The sequence below is a fragment of the Mus caroli genome, unplaced genomic scaffold (assembly GCF_978045245.1).
Source record: "Mus caroli unplaced genomic scaffold, Mus_caroli_1 scaffold_15, whole genome shotgun sequence".
NCBI lineage: Eukaryota > Metazoa > Chordata > Mammalia > Rodentia > Muridae > Mus > Mus caroli.
The window spans coordinates 47,698,726-47,718,447 of record NW_028227270.1 but is presented as its reverse complement, the minus strand read 5'-3'; the positions used below and the strand labels follow the sequence as shown (position 1 = coordinate 47,718,447).

The 19,722-nt window shown below is 48.5% G+C and overlaps 1 protein-coding gene and 1 pseudogene across 2 annotated transcripts in view; both read left to right on the top strand.

The window, feature by feature from the left end:
* Positions 1 to 1,173: 1,173 nt before the first annotated feature.
* LOC110308547 (protein phosphatase 1 regulatory subunit 14B pseudogene) lies at positions 1,174 to 1,830 on the top strand (annotated as a pseudogene).
* A 10,977-nt stretch (positions 1,831 to 12,807) lies between these two features.
* Positions 12,808 to 19,722, top strand: part of Slc12a7 (solute carrier family 12 member 7) — an 83,556-nt gene continuing 76,641 nt past the window's right edge. For both annotated transcript variants that reach the window (XM_021181012.3, XM_029468666.2), the window contains exon 1: positions 12,808 to 13,077. In XM_021181012.3, coding sequence (XP_021036671.1) covers positions 12,867 to 13,077 — 211 coding nt within the window. In that variant the 5' untranslated portion in view covers positions 12,808 to 12,866. The remainder of the gene's footprint in view (positions 13,078 to 19,722) is intronic.

Below are 19,722 nucleotides of genomic sequence, written 5' to 3'. Positions count from 1 at the left end.
ACTAACTTGAACTACATAGTGAGCACCAGGCCAACCTGCCCTTTGGCCTCAGGCAATACTCTGTGTAAAGGCTTTTGTCAAAGTGGGACTCCTTTTTGTTGTTTGTGTTTTTTAGATTTATTTATTTTACGTATGTGAGTACACTGTCGATCCCATTTCAGATGGTTGTGAGCCACCATGTAATTGCTGGGAATTGAACTCAAGGATCTCTGGAAGAGCAGTCAGTGCTCTTAACCACTCTCCAGCCCCAAAGCGGGACTCCTTAGCAGTGCCGTCTACTCTTTCTGCTTATCACAAGGCACCTACTGTCCTTGAAGCTTGCCTAGCCTATTCCTAGGTTTGATGGAATGTCTAGCATACGTGGAGAGCAAACAGCATAATGAATTTACATTGACATAAGACATGAGTTATATCGTGTCTTAGATCCTTTTCCTGTGATAACATACTAAGAAGGCAGCTAAAGAAAAAAGGGGGGGAAAAGGTGTTTTTTCCGGTTCAAGGATACCATCCATCCTGATGGGAAAATCAAAACATTATCTAGTTACGACCTACTCACAGTCAGAAGGCAGAGAGACACCCAGTATGCATTCCCCACCTTACAGTATCTCCTGCTTAGGGGATGTTTCTACCCACAAAGCTGAGTTATGCCATGTCAATTAACATAATCAAGATAACCCCTTACAGACACCCTCAGAAGCTAACACTATTTACAGGATCCTTCACAGGTATACCTGGAGGTTTGTCTTCTAAGTAATTCTCTCAATTGGCAGGACTAACCGTCACAACTACCCAGTAATAGCATCCGGGAAGTTTAGAAATTGCCAATGCTTGGGTTCCCTTCTAGACAAATTAAACTAGAATTTGTGAATGGAACTTAAGCATCATTTCTTTTCATACATTCCTCAAGGATTTCAAGGTGTGGCCACATTTTCTATTACTCATCTGATTTTTCCAAGTCTTGTTGCATGATATTTGATCACCCTGTGAACCCTGAGATTGTGTTATTTACAGAAAGAAGAAGAAGACCTGTTTTTAGTTGTGGCATGGCTCAGACTTTAGCATACACGAACCATAGAATGAGAAGGAGCCAGAAGATTAGAGCTGATTGCCAGAGTTACTTTGAGGCCAAGAAGAGCAAAATGTCAGAGGCCAAGAGAGAAGTCAGGGGCTGCCATGGTGGACAGTGGCCCCGCGGGGGGCGCGGCGTTAGCTGCCCCGGGCCCCTGGGCCGGGCAGTGGCAGCACAGGGCCCCGAGTCTACTTCCAGAGTCCTCCTGGGGCTGCAGGCGAAGGCCCCGGGGGCGCAGAAGACGATGGCCCGGTGAGACTGAGACAGCAAGGGAAGGTTACTGTCAAGTACCACCGACTGCAAGGAGCTACGGAAGCGCCTCAACCTGGAGGAGTGGATTTTAGAACAGCTCACGCGACTCTACGACTGCCAGGAGGAGGAGATCCCTGAGCTCGAGATAGATATGGATGAACTTTTGGACATGGAGAGTGATGATACCCGGGGTGCTAGAGTCAGGGAGCTGTTAGTTGACTGTTACAAACCCACTGAGGCCTTCATCTCTGGCCTGCTGGACAAGATCCGGGGCATGCAGAAGCTGAGCACACCCCAGAAGAAGTGAGGGTCCTGACTCAGATGGCCGTGGCTCCCACAGGACAATCGCTGCCCTCCAACCTCGTAGCAACAGCAATACCGGGGGACCCTGCAGCCAGGCCTGGTGCCATGAGCAGGGATCCCGTGCCCCTGCCTAGGGGTCATTTCCCTTGCCCTCAGTTTTCCACTTTTGGGGTTTTTTATTGTTATTAAACTGACGGGACTTTAAAGAGAGAGAGAGAGAGAGAGAGAGAGAGAGAGAGAGAGAGAGAGAAGTCAGTTTGAATCAGACATCTTGAAGAAGAGTTTGAGCCAGAACAGTTGAGTTGAACCAGTCAGCCAGGGCTCAGAAAGAACTAGAAAGAGTGAACTTAATCAGCAGTAGAGCAAGCTGTAATCCCAGCAGTAAGAAGGCAGAGGCAGGCAGAGCTCTGTGAGACCTGCTTGGTCTTCACAGCAAGTTCCAGGCCAGGCAGGAGTACACAGTGATATTCTGTCAGAGAGGAGACTAGGAGAAGCAGGGCAAGCAAGGTGGAGAGATGGAAATGTCCATAGCTTCCTGGATGAGAGATAAGGATGAAGAGAGCCATATCTTCTGAGTAGAGGCTGACAAATAAGCACACGGCAGACAGGCAGCCCCACAGGGAGGGGGAAAAAACATCAGAGAAAGAGCAAGAAATCCCAGAATATCAGAGAAAGCATGCCCAGCCTCCTTTTAGCATCTGAATAAAAGAGGAGTTAAAAATAAGGAAAGGGGGCTCAACAAAACAACAACAAAGAGGAGTAACTGGAGGTCCCTAAAGGAGAAAGAATACTTCAGGCTGCTGCGTGTGGGTTGTGTCTCTAGCCTGCTCCCCTGCTGCTGCTGCTGCTGCTGCTGCTGCTGCTGCTGCTGCTGCTGCTGCTGCTGGCCTCCTCAGGCCAGTGCTGCTTTGAACAGAGCCTGGCAGAAATGTTGCAATGCAGAAGGAAGAGTCGCGGGTAAGGAGTGGGTTGCACATGCAGGCTTGGGAGGCCTGTTTACCAAAACCTCTAACCTTGATAAGTCATCCAGGGTCAGAGTCAGACAACTTAGGTCAACCACGGGGGTAGGGTAGGAAAGTAGCGACTTGGCAGGCAACCTCACCTCTAGCAATGTTACTCACGCGAGGATGTTTCTCCTCCCCCGGGGCTGCTTCTTGCTGGCAAGCCTGAATAACCACCTAGGGCCATATGGACAGAGTTCACTTGCTGCTGGGCAGTCTGTATTCCTGGCCCCAAAGAACTCTACTCCAGCTCTGACCCTCCTACTGGAAGGAGAGGTTTAAATGGGGATGGTTCAAAGCACTGAGGAGGGAATGAGGAGGGAGTGGAGTCCTGTGATTTTGTGCTGGACGGGCTAACTCAGGAAATAGCTAGAAGAACCACATGATTGGACCAGCAGAGGGCACCAACACAGAGCATATTCACACAAAGTTTGTACTAAGGTGGGATTTCTACAGCTTGGGTGGGGGCCCGCCCTGTGTAGGCTGTTGATCATGCTGGCAAGGGCAGAACTGAGAGCAAGTTTGGCCAAAATTTTTCTAGGTCCCTGGGGATGGTGTTGCCTTAACATGGGAATAGAGACAGACCTGTCCCACACTCATCAGGCTGAGTAGCCCTTATACATCATGTCACTTGAGACAATGAATTACAACTAATGCTTTCAGAGGGACACTCTAATTTACATGGAGGAACACCCTTAGGCAGGGGTAAGATGAGTCGGGATCCCCAGAATACCCAGCTCCCTGGACCTGGCATCTGCACACACAGGGTCCATGGAAACCCTGATGAGCAGTGTTACCCCCAGCCAGCTCAAGTCACCCAAGATTAGTCAGTCCACTTAGGTCATAAGGACTCTGCTTGGGATTCCTAGGTCTCTCCTGTCATCCTGGCTGCCCCATGCTCCCACCTCAATACTGCATCAGTAGGCTCCTGTCACAGAGCCTTCTTGTCCACTCACCCAGAAATCTTAGGCCTGGGCTTGGCTATCCAGGGCATTGGTGGACTATCAGAACGATGCATCTTGTTGTTGGGCAGGCCTTCTTCAGGGAGGCCATAGCCAGGGGCTGAGCAGCTAACCTGAGAGTTGTATAGCCAGGGATGCAGCATTGATCTCTCTTGAGAGCTTCTGGGTATTGTGACCTTGAGATTCTCTAAGATAGATACTGAGTTCTCAAATACCTGTAATGTGCCTACTGACAGCCAAGTCCTGGTCACCACTGCTCAGTAAACCCAGGCAATGACCCAGCCACCTTCACTGACCACACAGTGTCTCCCATAGGTAGACCCATCCTGAACAGACTTTGCCTGATCCCACCAGCACCCATAGCCCACTCTGACCAAGTTCCTTTTCACAGTCACTGGGAATATGCCACCACATCCTGTAGGTGCTGAGCAAGAGCAGAGAGGAACAGCTGAGATGCTCCAGCACCTCTTAGAAAGACAGGAGTTGGGGCTGGAGAGATGGCTCAGTGGTTAAGAGCACCTTCTGCTCTTCCAGAGGTCCTGAGTTCAATTCCCAGCAATTACATGGTGGCTCACCCTCATGGAATACCCTCTTCTGGTGTGTCAGAAAATAAATAAAATAAATCTTAACTAAAGATTTTGACTTTTGAGAGAGAGAAAGAGAGAGGGAGAGAAAGAGAGAGAGAGAGAGAAAGAGCGCACTGACTGTTCTTCCAGAGATCTTGAGTTCAATTTCCAGCAGACACATGGTAGTTCACAACCATCTGTAATGGGATCTGATGCCCTCTTCTGGTGTGTCTGAAGTCAACAACAGTGTATTCATACAAAATAAATAAATAAATCTAAAAAAAAGAAGGAAGGAAGAAAGACAGACAGACAGAAGTTTATAGCTAGGACTGTGATACATCAAGAAAACATTTGGGATGTTCTAACTGACCCTGGCCACATACATCTACAAGGTTATATTTTTTGCCAGTCTCATGAGTGAGTATATATATATAGTATGTGTGTGTGTGTAAAAGTACCTTTTATTCACCTGATATAATTGTCTCAGAGGCTTACTGTGTCTGCCTAACCTAGTCCTAATCGTGGAAGCCTCTAGCCTCCATAAACCTTATCTAGTCCTAGAGTGTTTTCAGTCTCTGAGACTTGCGGCTGAATATGCTCACCAATTCCTACTTCTTTCTGATCTCTGACTGGCTGATTTAACTCAGCCATTCTGGCTCAGACTCCTCTCCAAGCTGACTGAGTCTATCTGACTTTTTTCTTGCCTTCTCCTGAATTGATCTGCTTGGCCTCACACTGACTTTGGCAGTATGTTCTAATATTCTAGCTTCTTCATTCTCTGGCTCATCCCATCTTCACCTGTGTCTAGCTTGTTCTCTCTCTGCAACATGTTTCTGTACAACTGTCCTGGTAAAACTGCCTCCCTTCTCTCTCTGCACTGCTCTCTCTTAAGTAGCCTTTCTTTTTACTCTGCTCTCGTGAGAGGCATATCCTATTGTCTAATCTCTCTCTAATTCATCACTTTTCTGCTTCTTTTTTTGTTTTTTTTTTTTGAGACAGGGTTTCTCTGTGTAGCCCTGGCTGTCCTGGCACTCACTTTGTAGACCAGGCTGGCCTCGAACTCAGAAATCCGCCTGCCTCTGCCTCCCGAGTGCTGGGACTAAAGGCGTGCGCCACCACGCCCGGCTACTTTTCTGCTTCTTAATTAGACATCACTTTCAAACACGGGTGCTTCCTTCTACAAACTAACTTTACTTTCATTATTTGGGATTAAAGGTGTGTGCTAAGGGTGTGTCTGTATTGCAGCCAGAGGGATTAAAGGTGTGTGCTAAGGACCTGTCTGTATTCCAGTCAGAGTAGCCATGTTGGTGGATTAAAATCCTTGTACAATACCAAAAGAAAAACTACCTGTAGACTCTAGGAATACCCACCAAGGACTTGTTTGAACAGAGCCTGTCTCTGCTCCAAAGCCCAGGAAAGCTCAGGCCCCTACCTGTGGTGGCCCCTGTAGCTGGAAAAAAAAAAAATCTTCTAGAGGCAGAAAGGAAGGAAGCACCAGCTCTCCTGGGCCTCCTTCCATGGCCAAGTGTCAGAAACAACCAAGATACTAGCTGACTCCTTCCAGTGTCTCAAGAATTAATGTGTTCCATTGGTTTGACTCTAAGTTTAGATCTCATTTTAAAGAGAAGTTTAGAATTACAGCATTTAGTGGACAGAACGAGGCAAATCCCTCTTGTCTGTCTCCCCCACCTTTTCCCCATTGTTTCAGTGAATTCACAGAAAAAAAAGCCACACCTTTGATAAATATTCGAAACACTATTGAGCTGACTAAAGTGTCTTGAGATTTTGGAGATTTGGAATGTTGTAGCTCTGGAGTCAAATTATCCTGGGCTATCTTTAACACCCTCAATACTTAGCTACTCACCACCTCGGTGTCACACATAATGTCCTTATGACTATTAGATAAATTCTTGCAATGTGTCACTTTAGCAGACCGCACTAGCTTTCACCAACCCAAAAGCTAAGAATGTCATCAGATAACATCTAAGACTTCTGGTGGCGATCCCCCCCACCCCAGTTTTCTATACATCGTGTATCTGAACCAATGTATTTGGAAAATGCCTTGATTTATGACCGTATTTATAACTAAAAAGCTTTGTGAAATCATTTCCTCATTGGTGCCTGGTGTTTTGGGGCTCTGGGGCTGTGGTCACTCATGTTTGGCTCAAGTGTAAACTCTGCTTCCCTTTGAGCTGTGTCCCACCTTCTGTGCAAGGCTGAGTGACACGAACAGACCAGTATCAGCTCAGGGACTCTCCCTTCCACTTGGAACTGGGAGTAGTGACCGTGAGAGGCGTTGGGAGGGGCTACTCTGCCTCTCTCAGCATCCCAGGTCAACAAGGTACTTTCAACACTGCCACCAGCACAAAATGAGAGTCTTGGAACAAGGAGATGAGGTCCAAAACTTCCAGGAGAGGTGTCTCAGTGCAGGCACCTCCCATGAGCCTTGGAGATACAGATCCCAGAGAGAATACCGTTTCCAGAAGAGGAGGCCAAAATCAAAGGAAATCCCGTAGAAGCACAAGTTAAGCAAGGTTGCCATTTTAAGTGGAATTTCCCTTTTCTGTCCAGAAAGCCTTAGACTGGTCCAGGGCAGATCAGATTGCCTTTTCCTTTCTACTCTGCTCCGGAGGGGCCAATTGTTTTTCTGGGAATTCAGGGTTGGCAGCAGGGTGTCCTAAAACCCTTAACTGGCTGGAGCTGGTTACTGTGGGAACGGAGCCTTGGGGGGAAGGCTGACCTCCTGCTGGGTGAGCACATCCAGGAATTGTTAATAGTAGGTGGCAAGTTCCAAAACTGACAAGGATCTGTGAATATTTACAACATGTACACGCAAACTTTCTGCTGGCTGGGATTTGGTCCACCTTAATACCTAGGGCGCAGGGTGGGGACTGGACAATGGACAAGAGAGTTGGCAGGATCTCCCTCTCGGCACTGTATCAGTGTGAAGCAACAGCTTCTGCTCTCACCACCCACAAGCAACTAACCAGACAGGCCCCCCTGGGACCCTGGCTCACACCAGATCTGCAGCCTCTGGCTCACAGCTCTGGCTGATCTTCACCCGTGGAGAAGAAATGCTTCGGGGCCTGAGAACAGTTGACAGCATCTCCCTGGTCAGGGGGATGGTGATGAAAGTCTCTGACCAGGCATAATCCTTCTGTCCTGGGGAGACCATGACCATGGGCAAGCTTCAAACTTCCTGTGATTGGCATCTAGGGTCTCCTTGTTCAGGGTCAGACTTCTTTACCAACACTTGATTAGGTGTAGACATGACACAAATCTCCATTCAGAATAGTGAATGGGGGACCCAAAAATGAACAAGGTCTACCTAAGCATCCAAACTCTACTGCCCTCATCTGGACAGGGCTTCCGATATTTGTCACCTACTGTAGTTGCAGCCAAACACAAAGACCCTCCCAAAATGGGCACCGATGAGACTGACTTTCTAGAGCTGGACTGGGTCTGGGGGAACCAGCATATAAATCCATGGGCCACATCTCTAACCTATCCAGTAGTAACTGTTCTTACTGCCTCCACATTCCACTCAGGAAAGCCCACCCTATGAAAGCCCTAAGACAGCCGGGTGTGGTGGCCCACGCCTTTAATCCCAGCACTCGGGAGGCAGAGGCAGGCGGATTTCTGAGTTCGAGGCCAGCCTGGTCTACAGAGTGAGTTCCAGGACAGCCAGGGCTATACAGAGAAACCCTGTCTCGAATAACCAAAAAAAAAAAGAAAAGAAAGCCCTAAGACACTCCCCCAAGCCCAAAAGGCTCTCTACTGTGTGGTAGGTGGGACACCTGTCATCTTATAGAGAGGTAGCTGGTTACAGCCTTGTCTCTCCGCCCACACTTCTCAGTCTCTATAGTTTTGTTTCTCTGGCATCTCTCTATGACTTCCTTTCTCTGACTCTCCCACCTTCCTGCCTTTTGATCACCCAGGCTTCCTTGAAAACCCTTTCCTGGCAGAAGGAGACACACCCTGGAACACTCCCCACCTCCAGGGATAAGATTAGATATGCTCCCTGAGTGAGGTCAGAGGAGCCTGGTTCTGATTCTGGTGACCAGGCCAGCCCTGGAGTCCTGCTCTACCAAGGTCTCTCTGAAATAAGTTGAAACAGGTTCATTCTAGCTGCCCACTTGGGGTAGGGTCTGGAACAGCCTAGTTCACAATTCTTCATGGCGTTCCCTAAAATGAGAACTTGTGATCTTCACCTCCCTTTGGGCAATGTCCCTCTCCCTCCCTCTGCTGCCACTGAAAGTGTCATCTTCCCTTGTGGCCCCAGAGATGCCTGATGCCTTTTCAAAAGTTCCTGAAGCCCCTGTCAGCTCTCTTAGTAGCCTGGGCAGTGATCATACATGCCTTAGTGTCTTTTCTGGAGGCCTCAAAGGTGGTATGAACAGTAGAGAGGCCACTGCCCAGTATGGTAGGTAGGACACTCTAGTGGATCCTTAGGACATACAAATGTTGACAGGCTGGGTTTCTGTGGCCAGGGTCTGTGGCTGATTGGGGAATGAAGAGGCCTCCTTGCTTGTGAAGTCCCATGACGAAGTGTCCCAGATCTGCTACTTGCTTTCATCTGAGTCACCGCCATGCCCTCTGCCTCCTGTGCCTCTCATGGTGACATTCAAGGTTCATCCAAGTATCCATGCATTGGCACCTCTAGTTTGGAGAGGCCTCTAGAGTCTTGATCTGACAAAAAGGGTACTATCACATGGCCAGGGGAATGTCTTCCTGAGCAAGGCTCAAAATGCTCTGTACAGTAGGAGGTGCCCTTCAGAAAAGACAAACTGAATGGACAGAGTGGGTATAAGGGATTAATGGTATGATCTATGGAACTCTGAGAAAAGTATGCCGCTTGCAGGGCTAAGTCAGACCTCACCAACAGTCAAAATATTGCAGAAGCTATAAATAGTCTGCTGGCCATCAAGATTGGGATTACAATTATAGACCAGGAAAGTGTGGCACTGAGGCCATGTCTGTGTTGGAAGGACAATGTATTATCATCAATGTTTTCTTTATTTACTGAGACATAACAGAGACAACTTATTGAGAGCTGGGTATGGTGGCCCACGCTTGTCCCCTCAGTCATTGAGGACTGCCAAGAACTCAAGGTTACCCTGAGCTATAGATTTTGTTCTAGACCAGCCTGGGGTATAGCATGAGCCCATACTTACAATTCAGATGGAAAGAAGAATGAACAAGCTAAAAGAAACAATAACTGTGGAAACCCACTGACAAATTGGAGGAGACACTGGAGAAGCTCTCTGTTTCCTCAGGACTATGCTCTATCCTGGGCCCTGCCTCCCACTTGACACCGTGTCCTCTACCTGTCTCCTACTTACTGCCTGTGCCTCCTCTGCACTCTGTCATCCTCACCCCATGTACTGCTCAAAATTGGGGTTTTGTGTAAAGCAGATTCCATTTCCCTGTTTGTCACTGTACAAAGTCACTAGACTTTTCTCTTGTGTGGGACCAACTGAATTCCCCATGGGTTAGTCCTGTCTGGCCCCAGCCTAGATGTGCCCAAGGCCCACAGAAGCATTTCCAGGAACCTGGACTCTGGCTGCAGGACGCTCCCTATGGACAACTTCTGGCTGTGAACCATTCGAGGATGTGCCCCATGGAAAACTCCTTAGCATTGGCTGTGAGCAGCTGACTAATACTTCTTGGTGGCTACAGAGCCTTGTGGATTCTTGGGACACTTACAAGCAGAGGGATATGGTGAGTTAGAGGTTGTGTCCAGAAAGGATAGAGCTGTCTGGGCTATTTTTTTTTCCTTTTATTTTTGTTTCTTTTCGAGACAGGGTTTTTCTGGTTCAGTTTCCCAAGTGTTGAGATTAAAAGTATAAGCCATCACACCTTCTAGCAAGACTCATCTTGAATATGGGTGGCACCACCAGCCCACGGGCTGCAATTCCTCACTTTATAAAATAGTGGGAGTCAGCCAAGCACAGGCACTCATTTCTCTGAAGGGCTCAACGTGACCAACTGCCTCATGACATCATCATCACGACTTCCCACTGCCATGGGCTGTGTCCCTTCCTAAGCCATGAACCAAAACAAGCTTTTCCTATCTTAGGTTGCTTTTGTCAGATATTAAGCAACAAGCTTAATCCGTAATAGTTACTCAATAAGGAACCAATACATGGCAACTTTAAAATATGACCCAGAAGTTCATCTTGGGAGAAAGGGCCAAGAATGACCTTGGAAAACTGAAGGAGATTGATTGGAGGAGAGCCTCTTCCTGCAGGGACAGGATCCCGAGAAGATGTCTGTGCATGTGAGAGAATTCCCACCCTGGTTGGTTTTCCCTTCTCTGGCTGCCAGGCAAATGGAGGTGGGTGGTGAAACTAACTTCCTAAGAAAGATGCCCTGGTTTTCAAAAGAGAAACTATCTTTCTCCTGAGCTGGATACATCTTGGAGAGGCTTCACACATCACTCACAGCACTAGATGCACCATCCAGGCTACAGTATAGGTGGGGGCAGCTAATCGGCCTTCTCCTGTCAGCCTCTCTACTGCTGAAGGACAGCTATGATAGCTGAGCCACAATTAACTATAGTGGACCCAGTTCCCTTAAGTTCCCTTCCTTTATTCTTTGCCTCTTTATCAGATACCTTCTTTCTGCTCCACTCTGCAAGGTGTGCTTCAGAGAGGCCCAGTGTGCTTAATATCTGTCTCCTGTCACTTTCAGAGCTTGACACAAGGCACTTTTAATAAATGTTTTTTTTTTTTTGGTTTTTCGAGACAGGGTTTCTCTGTATAGCCCTGGCTGTCCTGGAACTCACTTTGTAGACCAGGCTGGCCTCGAACTCAGAAATCCGCCTGCCTCTGCCTCCCAAGTGCTGGGATTAAAGGCGTGCGCCACCACGCCCGGCTTTAATAAATGTTTGAGTGAACAAATACACAACCAATGTTATAGAAGGTTTAGGGTTTCCATTGCTGTGAAGAGACACCATGACCAAGGCAACTCTTTTTTTTTTTTTTTTTTTTTTTTTTTTTTTTGGTTTTTTTTGGTTTTTTCGAGACAGGGTTTCTCTGTGTAGCCCTGGCTGTCCTGGAACTCACTCTGTAGACCAGGCTGGCCTCGAACTCAGAAATTCGCCTGCCTCTGCCTCCCGAGTGCTGGGATTAAAGGCGTGTGCCACCACACCCGGCCCAAGGCAACTCTTATAAAGGACATTTAATAGGGGCTGGTCTGAGGTTCAGTCCATTGTGCTCATGGCAGGAAGCATGGCAGGGTCCAGGCAAGCATGGTGCTGGAGGAGCTGATAGTTCTCCATCTTCATGCAAAGGTTGCAAACTGTCCTCAGGTAGCTAGGACAAGGGTCTCAAAGCCCACTCTCACAGTGACACACGTCCTCCAACAAGGCCACACCTCCTAACAGTGATACTCCCTGGGCCAAGCATATTCAAGCCATCACAGTGAAGAACTATGTCAGGACCTTGAGCACAGAGTACTTGGTGTCCCCCTTCCAATGTCCACTTGTTCCAGGTCACCTGAGCTCTTCCAGGAGTCTGGCAACCCAGGCATAAATCTAGAATGCCAACAGTATCAAAACTTTATGTTGTGGTTGACTCCCAATTATAAAATTAGTTTTGTTTCTACTTCATAACTATAATTTTGCTACTATTATGAATCCTAATGTAAATATTTTTGGAGGTTTGCCAAAGGGGTCATGACCTACAAGTTAATAACAGCTGCTCTAGGCCCATTGGCCAGAAAGGCCCTCACTCCCAGAATACCTTACCTTGGCCCTTTAGAAGACATTCATCCAACACTGCATTCCCTGACCCTCCTAGGCCCTGAATGAACTGTGCTTGGCTGGAACACCTAACCGTCCATTCCATAGCCTGTCCCATCCCAGTCTGGCCCTGTGTCAGATTCTTTTGACCTGGTAGGTTGTTGGCAGAGGAGGATGGGGGTGGGTGGGTTGGAGGCGTGTGGGGCTGTAGGAGTATCCTAGGCATTTATCAAGGTGGGGCAGGGAGGGGCAGGACAAGAGCAGTGCGGGTGGAGATGGCAGGATAGAAGTGGTGAGTATGGGAGAATATAAGAGAGGGCTGAGAAGCATCAGGGGCTGTGAGAATCTTGGGCTAGGCAAAGGGGTGGGACCCGGGCAGGAGAGCTACACTGAAGTGACCATCCTGGAAACCAAAGATTCAATCTTGTGGGCAGGTAGTGACCAGTAAGATCTGTACTGCCATTACCAGATAGGCCATCGAATGCCCTTCCCAGGCCATCTGCCCTGCATCTTCCTGCCCAAGTATCGTCTGTTTAGGTTCAGGACAGGTCATTCCCATAGGTCCCAACTCGCCCGTACTCCTGCCCGCAACTTCATCCAAGTCCCACTCGCCCCTTACCTGCCTTCTTCTATTTCGCTCCCGTCTCCTATCCAGGTCCCTGCTCCCTTTCTCATTCTCGCTCTTTTCTGCTCTCACCTCCTGCCCCAGTCCCACCCTCTACCCCTAGCCCAAGTTTCTCACAGCCCCGAATCCTCTCTTATACTCTCCCAGACCCACCCACTTCCATCCAGCCATCCCCACCCCCACTGCTCCTGTCCTGCCCCTCCCCACCCCCGCCTCGGCTTCCTCCTGCCCCGCCCCCACCTCGTGCCCCGCCCCTGCCCCGCCCCGCTCCCCGAGACCCACGGTCAGCACCGGCAGTCTTCGCATCCAGCAGTCATCGCGGCGCCTGGCGTTCCGACGCCAACATGTCCCAGCGCTTCGTGGTGACCCCAGCACAGAGCGGGACGGGGGACGCGGGAACCAGGGCAGAAGGCGGCAGCCAGCGCCTGTGCTCGGATTCCGACCCTGACCCCGACCCTGACCCCAATCCCGACCCCAGCCTGGCGGCCGCTCTGAAAACTCAAGAAGTAGATGCGCTGCCCATTCTGCGCTACTGCCGCGAGCCCAGTCGCTATGGTAGGTGCAGCTAAGCCATCCTTCCAGTGGGTCACTGCTACCTCTGTGGGAGCAGCGAGTGACAGACTGTCCAGGTGTCAGGAGGTGGCCATTGCCTGCTAGCTTTGGGAATAGCTGCAGGTCATCAAGTGTTACAGCGCTGGCTCTGGAATCAGTTGGTGTCCTTTGTCCCACAATTTAGTCCTGTTAATCCTTGGCCCTGCCTGATGTCCTGTGGACCTTGTAGGTTGTAACATTCTGTAGAGTGGTTGTAAGAATCGGTGGAATATTGGTGGTTGGTGGAGGATAGCTTCGGGGTTGTCTTCTGACCACTAACGCTGGATCCCCCACACTTAGGACTGCTGAGAATAGGAGCTGTCTCCTCTGTCCTGGTGAGGGATTTTGAAGGTACAAGGGAGACTGAGGCAGCCAGCCTTTGCTGGGAACTGTGAGTGTAACTTCACTGTGGATGCCCACTCGACTTACTAGCCTTTAGAATGACTTGTAACCCATGCCTGCATGTGGGAATCCTGGAACAGTACAATTTATTGTTGGCCACACATCAGCTAAGCCAGACTTTCTGGGTAACAAGAGACAGGAGCATTCTCTCGCAATGCACTCTCCAGATTGTGTTAGAGCCCTACTTTGGGTCTCAGAGTGAAGATGAAACCAGATCTGGCCCTTGAGCTGGTGCTTGCCCCACCCACTTGGAGGACAGATGGCACTGGACAGGCAGGCATTCTGTGAGAGACCACTACCTTCTGAACACCTACCTACCTGTCTGCCTTCCTGAGTAGGGTCTCCAGAGCTGGATTGGCACTGGTCTAAAAACACCTGATACCCAGATGCCATGCATGCCCTGCCCTGCTGAGCTGGGGAGAGGCCCTATCACAGGTACCTATGTTCATGTTGCACACATGCAGTCTTTTAGAGACCTGGATGAGGGTATGCTGTGACACTGTGACTAAGAACTTAGAATGGTCACTTGTCTGGGGAGTTAATATATATAACAAAGTCTGAGCAGTTGCTGTCTCCCATGTGAACTTGGGCATTGCATTGATGTGTGTGTGTGTCTGTATGTCTGTGTCTGTGTGTACATACTTGCTACAGTTACCCATTCCCTAGATTGCCTAGACCATGGGCATGCTGAGCTATGTCTCCACCTGTCTTTGTTCTGAGCTCTAGGTCAGGAGTTGTCTCATGCTTTTAGAGGACAGTCAGGGTTGCCAGGATGCTTGTCCTGCTGGATAGCAGTTGACTTTCCTTAATCTTGGCATGGCAGCAAGGTCACATATTGCTGTCTGCCTGCTTGCCTCAGGGTGTGGGTGTGAGAAAGCAGGACAACCCCAGCTACTGAGGTCCTCTTGTTGCTGAATTAAGGAGCCCCACTGTTCTCCTGGAAAGTCTCCCCCAACTGTTCAGGCAGAGAATCTGCTGATGGATGGTGTGATAGGGCTGGGGTCTATGCTGACTTTGACCTGGGCTTTCTGGCTCCCGCCATGCTCATGAAGAACTTCAGCCTCTCGTACTTAGTCTCTCCTTTTGCGTAGGACATTGGTGCCTAGGAATACTGTACACCTACAACACCTTGAGCCAGAAGCATGAGTCAGGCCAACACTCTAGTATCTTCTGCCTCTCATCCTCCAAATCCTTTATGCTGGACTATAAACCCCATTAGAGACCCTTGGAGACAGGATGCCAGGGGACAGGCATGGATGGAGACTTCTCCATGTCTCCCTCTCCCATTTCAGGCGGTTAAAGTAATGTAGAGGAAGAACGTGACCCAAAGTCCTGGATGTAGCAGATGAGACCAGATTAGGCAGACTCACCAGGAGACCTCTCAGCCCCGAGATCTCTACCCTCCTTTCCTCTTTTGTAGGTGGTGTCTTTGACTTCTGTCTAGAAGACCCAGAGGTTAGCTGTCCAGGGGGTCAGACACCATTGGAGGCTGGAGATAGGGCTGGGCCAGTCTCTGTCACCCCCGTGTGGATTCTAGGGATGTAGGACTCAGTACTGTACTGAGACCTTAGCTCTGCAGTCTCCTGGCTGGTTGACTGCATCCGTCCATGGACAGCTGGCTCCAGCTGTGTGGGATTCCGTGTGGCAGTTCCAGACAACGGTCAATCCAGTGGTTCTGTGTTGTGTTCCTACGTGGGAACAGAAGACCTATTATTTGGTGTTTCATTAACACAGTGTAAACTAAGTTTGAAAAAACAAACACAGGTTTTATTGGTCCGACTTGGGCACAGTGCCAGGAGCCAAGCGCTGGATGGGGTGTTGTCCTGAGTCAACCTTTGGTTATAGATGTGTGGCAGGTGATGACAATGAACTTTCTAAATCTCCAGAGACATCAGGTCTCCTGGCTTGCAATTTCCTTTAGTACCAGCTCCCAAAGTTTTCCACTTCTATCGGATTCACCATGTTACAAGGGTGCTGGACCAGCTGATCCTTTGGCTCAGACCAACACCCTTGAGTATTTTGGTCTCATCTCATTAGGTGGGGGTATGCAAGAGTAGATTGCACACAGTGGCATGGTCTCCCTTTGCTGTGTGGAGGGACATGAGTGTGATATTGTGTCTCATTTCTGCAGAGCTTGCTCAGCCTTATGTCCCATAAGACACATGTTTCAATGCTGAGCTTTTGAACTGTGTTCTGTTTACTTAGATGAAGATGGCACCCATAGAGGGACAGAAGTGAGTCTGCCACTTGCTAGGTGTGACTCCCTGCTCCCTGGTTGTTATTGTATCTTCAGTGAGCAGCGTGGCAGAGGGAAAGGTGCATGGGCCAAGGGGTGATGATGACTCAGCACAAAAGACCCACAGGAAAGATCTTGGCCCTATGGCAAGGGTCCAGAGAGAAGGCCCTCTCTGCTGTCTAGCTGAAGGGATTCTGGTGAGAGTTCTCATGGCCAGTGACAAAGGTGATCTCAGAACCATTTACCATCACAGTCACCAAGTGGACAGTCACTGAGAGTACCCCCTAGACAGAAGGGCCAAGGAAAAAAAGTCTCCAGATAGCAAGAAGAGCCATATGTGCAAGGCTTCCAAGGAGAGCTCCTGGGAGACCCCCACAGCCTAGAAGGTCATAAGTGGCTTGGGGCACTCTCTGCCTTCCCCCGTTATCCTGCCCTGCCTGGCATTTGGGCTGCAGACTCCTGTGGTTTCACTTCTGTCCAGGACAAAGACCAATATGGGTCCCTGATTGGAGGTTGGCATTTTGCTTCCCGTCACTGTTATGGCTGGTAGGACCACATGTCTGCCAATCCTTGATAATTATATTTTTAGGGATGGTGGTTCAGGGCTTGACCACAGAGATCTAGTGTCTCCTGGAGACCCAGATCAAGAGAACATCTCACCTTCTACAACAATGCCCTCTCCAGTCAGGTACCCAGTGTGTCCAAGCTGAAGTCCTGATGTGTACATATATCCACATGTGTGTGTGGCTGTGAGTCTATGCATCCTTGTGTGTCTCCTTACTATCTGCAGTGTCTCTATGCTGTGAATATATGTTTTCTTGTGTCTCTCTACTTATATGTATGTTGTCTTCATATGAGTTCTATGATGTATATGTCATGTTTTCTCTTTGTGTCTCTGTGTCCCTGTCTCTATATTATCTGTGTGTTTTCATGTTGTGTCTATTCTGTCTGCATGCGTGTTTGTGTATGGCCTCCAGTGCCGTCTTGTCTCTGTGCTGTCTCTTTGTAGTCTCTGGTGTCTGCATGTGAGTTAGTGTTGCCTTGGTGTGCCTGTCTTCTTCGTGTTACCTATGAGTCTCTGTGTTCACCACAAGTAGCTCTGTGGTTTGTTGCTTAGCATATTTTCTGTGGCCTCTGAGGAAGTTTCTACAAGAACACTTCTAAGTTAGGCCCATGAGGAGTGCCAGCTCCATGGTGTGTTCACACATTGGGCAATGTCTCTCACTACAGTTCTAGGTCCTGCTGAGGGAGAGTCTTGGTAAACTTGTATCCCAAGCCTTGCCTGGGTTTCCCGTACAGAAATACTACTAGACTGCCTCCCTTCAGGCTGCTGAGGCTGGAGAGCTAATGGCCAGGCTCTGGTGCCTGAAAACCTGCGGCCCGCTGGGCAGACTGTTTACTTTTTGCTTAAATATTTCATAGGGTGTGGCCCTCCTGGTAATCGGTGAGATGCCTCTAGCTCTCGGTGAGCAGCGCCAGCTCAAGTTCTGTCACTTTGCTGTGAAAGAAGCCTTGCTTTGGTGATTGTTAACTTGGCCTAACAAGAAAATGCTCCATGCACGTCCTGTTCTCTTCTTTGCTAATAATATTTAACTTGGCTTCTTCCCCCCCCCCCCCAACTGGAATAGGCTAGGGTTGAGACACATCTCATCATATATGGGAAGGAATTTTCTTTAAATAAAGCAACAACATCCAGAAGAGAATCACAACCAGATAGGAAGAACCTGTGTTGGAGGCCTCGGGTGGGGTTGACCCTGAGCTGACCTCCCAGTGCTGGTGCAGACCCTGCAGCAAAGCAGGGAACCTTGACCCCAGGGCATTCAAGATGACCACCATTCTGGTGTCTCCTGCCTAATAGGAGAAACAAATACATGAAAACTTCCATGTCCAGGTGACACCCACCCTCTCCAACCTACTAGAGGGACAAACACATAGGAATGGTTGTGTTCAAGAGAGGACAGTTGGCCTTCCTCAACCTGATGGAGTAACAGACACTTGAGCATCTGTGTCTAGGGTACCCCAGCCTGAACTAAAGCAGCTCCAGCTGCAGAGGAAGCAACTGGATGAAGTTGGTAGTGCTATTCACATGTAGAAATGGGTCTGTGGGGATCCAGCTCTGTGTGTGTGTGTGTGTGATGCCAGTTACTGCATGCATGTTAAAGTGGAGGAAGACAGTTCCTAAACCCACAAGGTGAACAAACTGCAGGGACAGAAGAATCTGTTAAATATGACTAGGGAGGACACTGGCAAATTATCTACCTGGTAATGGATTAACTACTGGAACTTGGCAACTAAAACACCCACCCCCCTCCAAAAAAAAGTTTAAAAATGGACAAAGGGACTGGGGATACAGCTCAGCGACAAAGCATTGCCTAGAAAAGGCCTTGGATTCTATCCTTAGCACCTCAAAATGAGCAAAAAGACTTGATAGCTAGCAAATAAACTCATGAAAAGATGCTCAACTGACTGGTCAGCAGAGAAATGCAGGTTGGGAACCATAGCTTAAGTTGAGGACGTAGCTCAGTGTTAGAACCCTTGCCCCCTGACTCCTATCCTAGTACTAAAATATAACAGCAAACCAAACTAAAACAAAATAATCTGACCCATAATGAAAAATCACTTTATACCCCTGATGGCTATTTTTTAAAAGTTGAAAATATCAATATTATCAAGGATATGGAGAAATGGGAACCCTGTGCTTTGCTGATAGATGTCAAATAGCGAAGCCCTGGGAGAAGACAGTATAGAATTCCTCAAGGGTTTAGAGGTAGTCATTTGGTGCTTATCAAGATGGCTCAGAGGGAAAGGTACTTGCCCCCAGACCTGGCAACATGAGTTCAATCCCTGGACCCCATATAGTGAGAGGAGAGAGCTGACTCCCGCACATTGTCCTCTGACCATGCAAGTGTCATGGTGCCTGCTTTCCCACATTTTCACACACATACCACAGATGAATCTGATACAACTTCTAATTTAGTTATGTGATAACTAAAGTAACAACAGTTGCATCCCCACGGGTGCCAGATTGAGGTGATGCAGAAAGATGCACAGCAGTGTTGTTCATAGCAGTTAAGGCAGAGCAGTCCAGGTCTCTCAGAGGGAGAGTGGGGAACCACAACGAGGTAGGAATGATGTGAAGTGAAGTCATGGAGGATGTTGTCTAGGTAGACCCTCTGCGGTAGGCCCCAGCTGTTGAAACCAGACCAACATGGAAACCACTCATACCAAATTCCATATCATCACATGGACTCTTACAGGAAGCGGCAGGTAGCCAGCCTGACACTCAGGCTGGTAAAGAGGTCTTTGCTACTTTAACCCTTTAAAACGGGGTAACCTGAGCTAACCAGTCAGGTGTTCCCTGTGGTTCCATTTCCTGTTCCCACTTATAAAACTCACCAGCCAAGACTGGTGGCTCAAAATAGCTAAGTTCATTCAAATTTTACCTTTTGATAATGCAATGTCACCCGGCCTTTAGAAAAGGACACAGGTGCACAGGAGGGCAGTCTGCTGAGTGACAGAAAAGGACATGTATGTATAGTTCTGCTATAGGAAGCTGCTGGACTGTCACATTATCAGAGACAGAAGGTGGTCCTGAGGTGGTGGGCGCTGTTACTTAGAGCCATATAGAGTCTCAATTTTGAGATCTGGATTTTACCAGATGGATGGATGCAGGTACACAAGTGCACAGCCGGGTCCATGTGCTTAGTGCTGCTAACTTCACTTAGAATGGTGGGTTATAGTGAAATTTATAAAATTTATACTTATTTTTTAAAAACTGTTCATTTTTATTTAGGGGTGTGTGTGTGTGTGTGTGTGAATGCCATGTGTATACAGGTGATTTTGGAAACCAAAAGAGAGTGTCGGATCCCTTGGAGCTGGCGTTATAGACATTTGTGAATTGCCGGATATGGGTACTGGGAATTGAACTCAGGTTTTTTTTTTTTTTTTTTTTTTTTTTTTTTTTTTTTTTT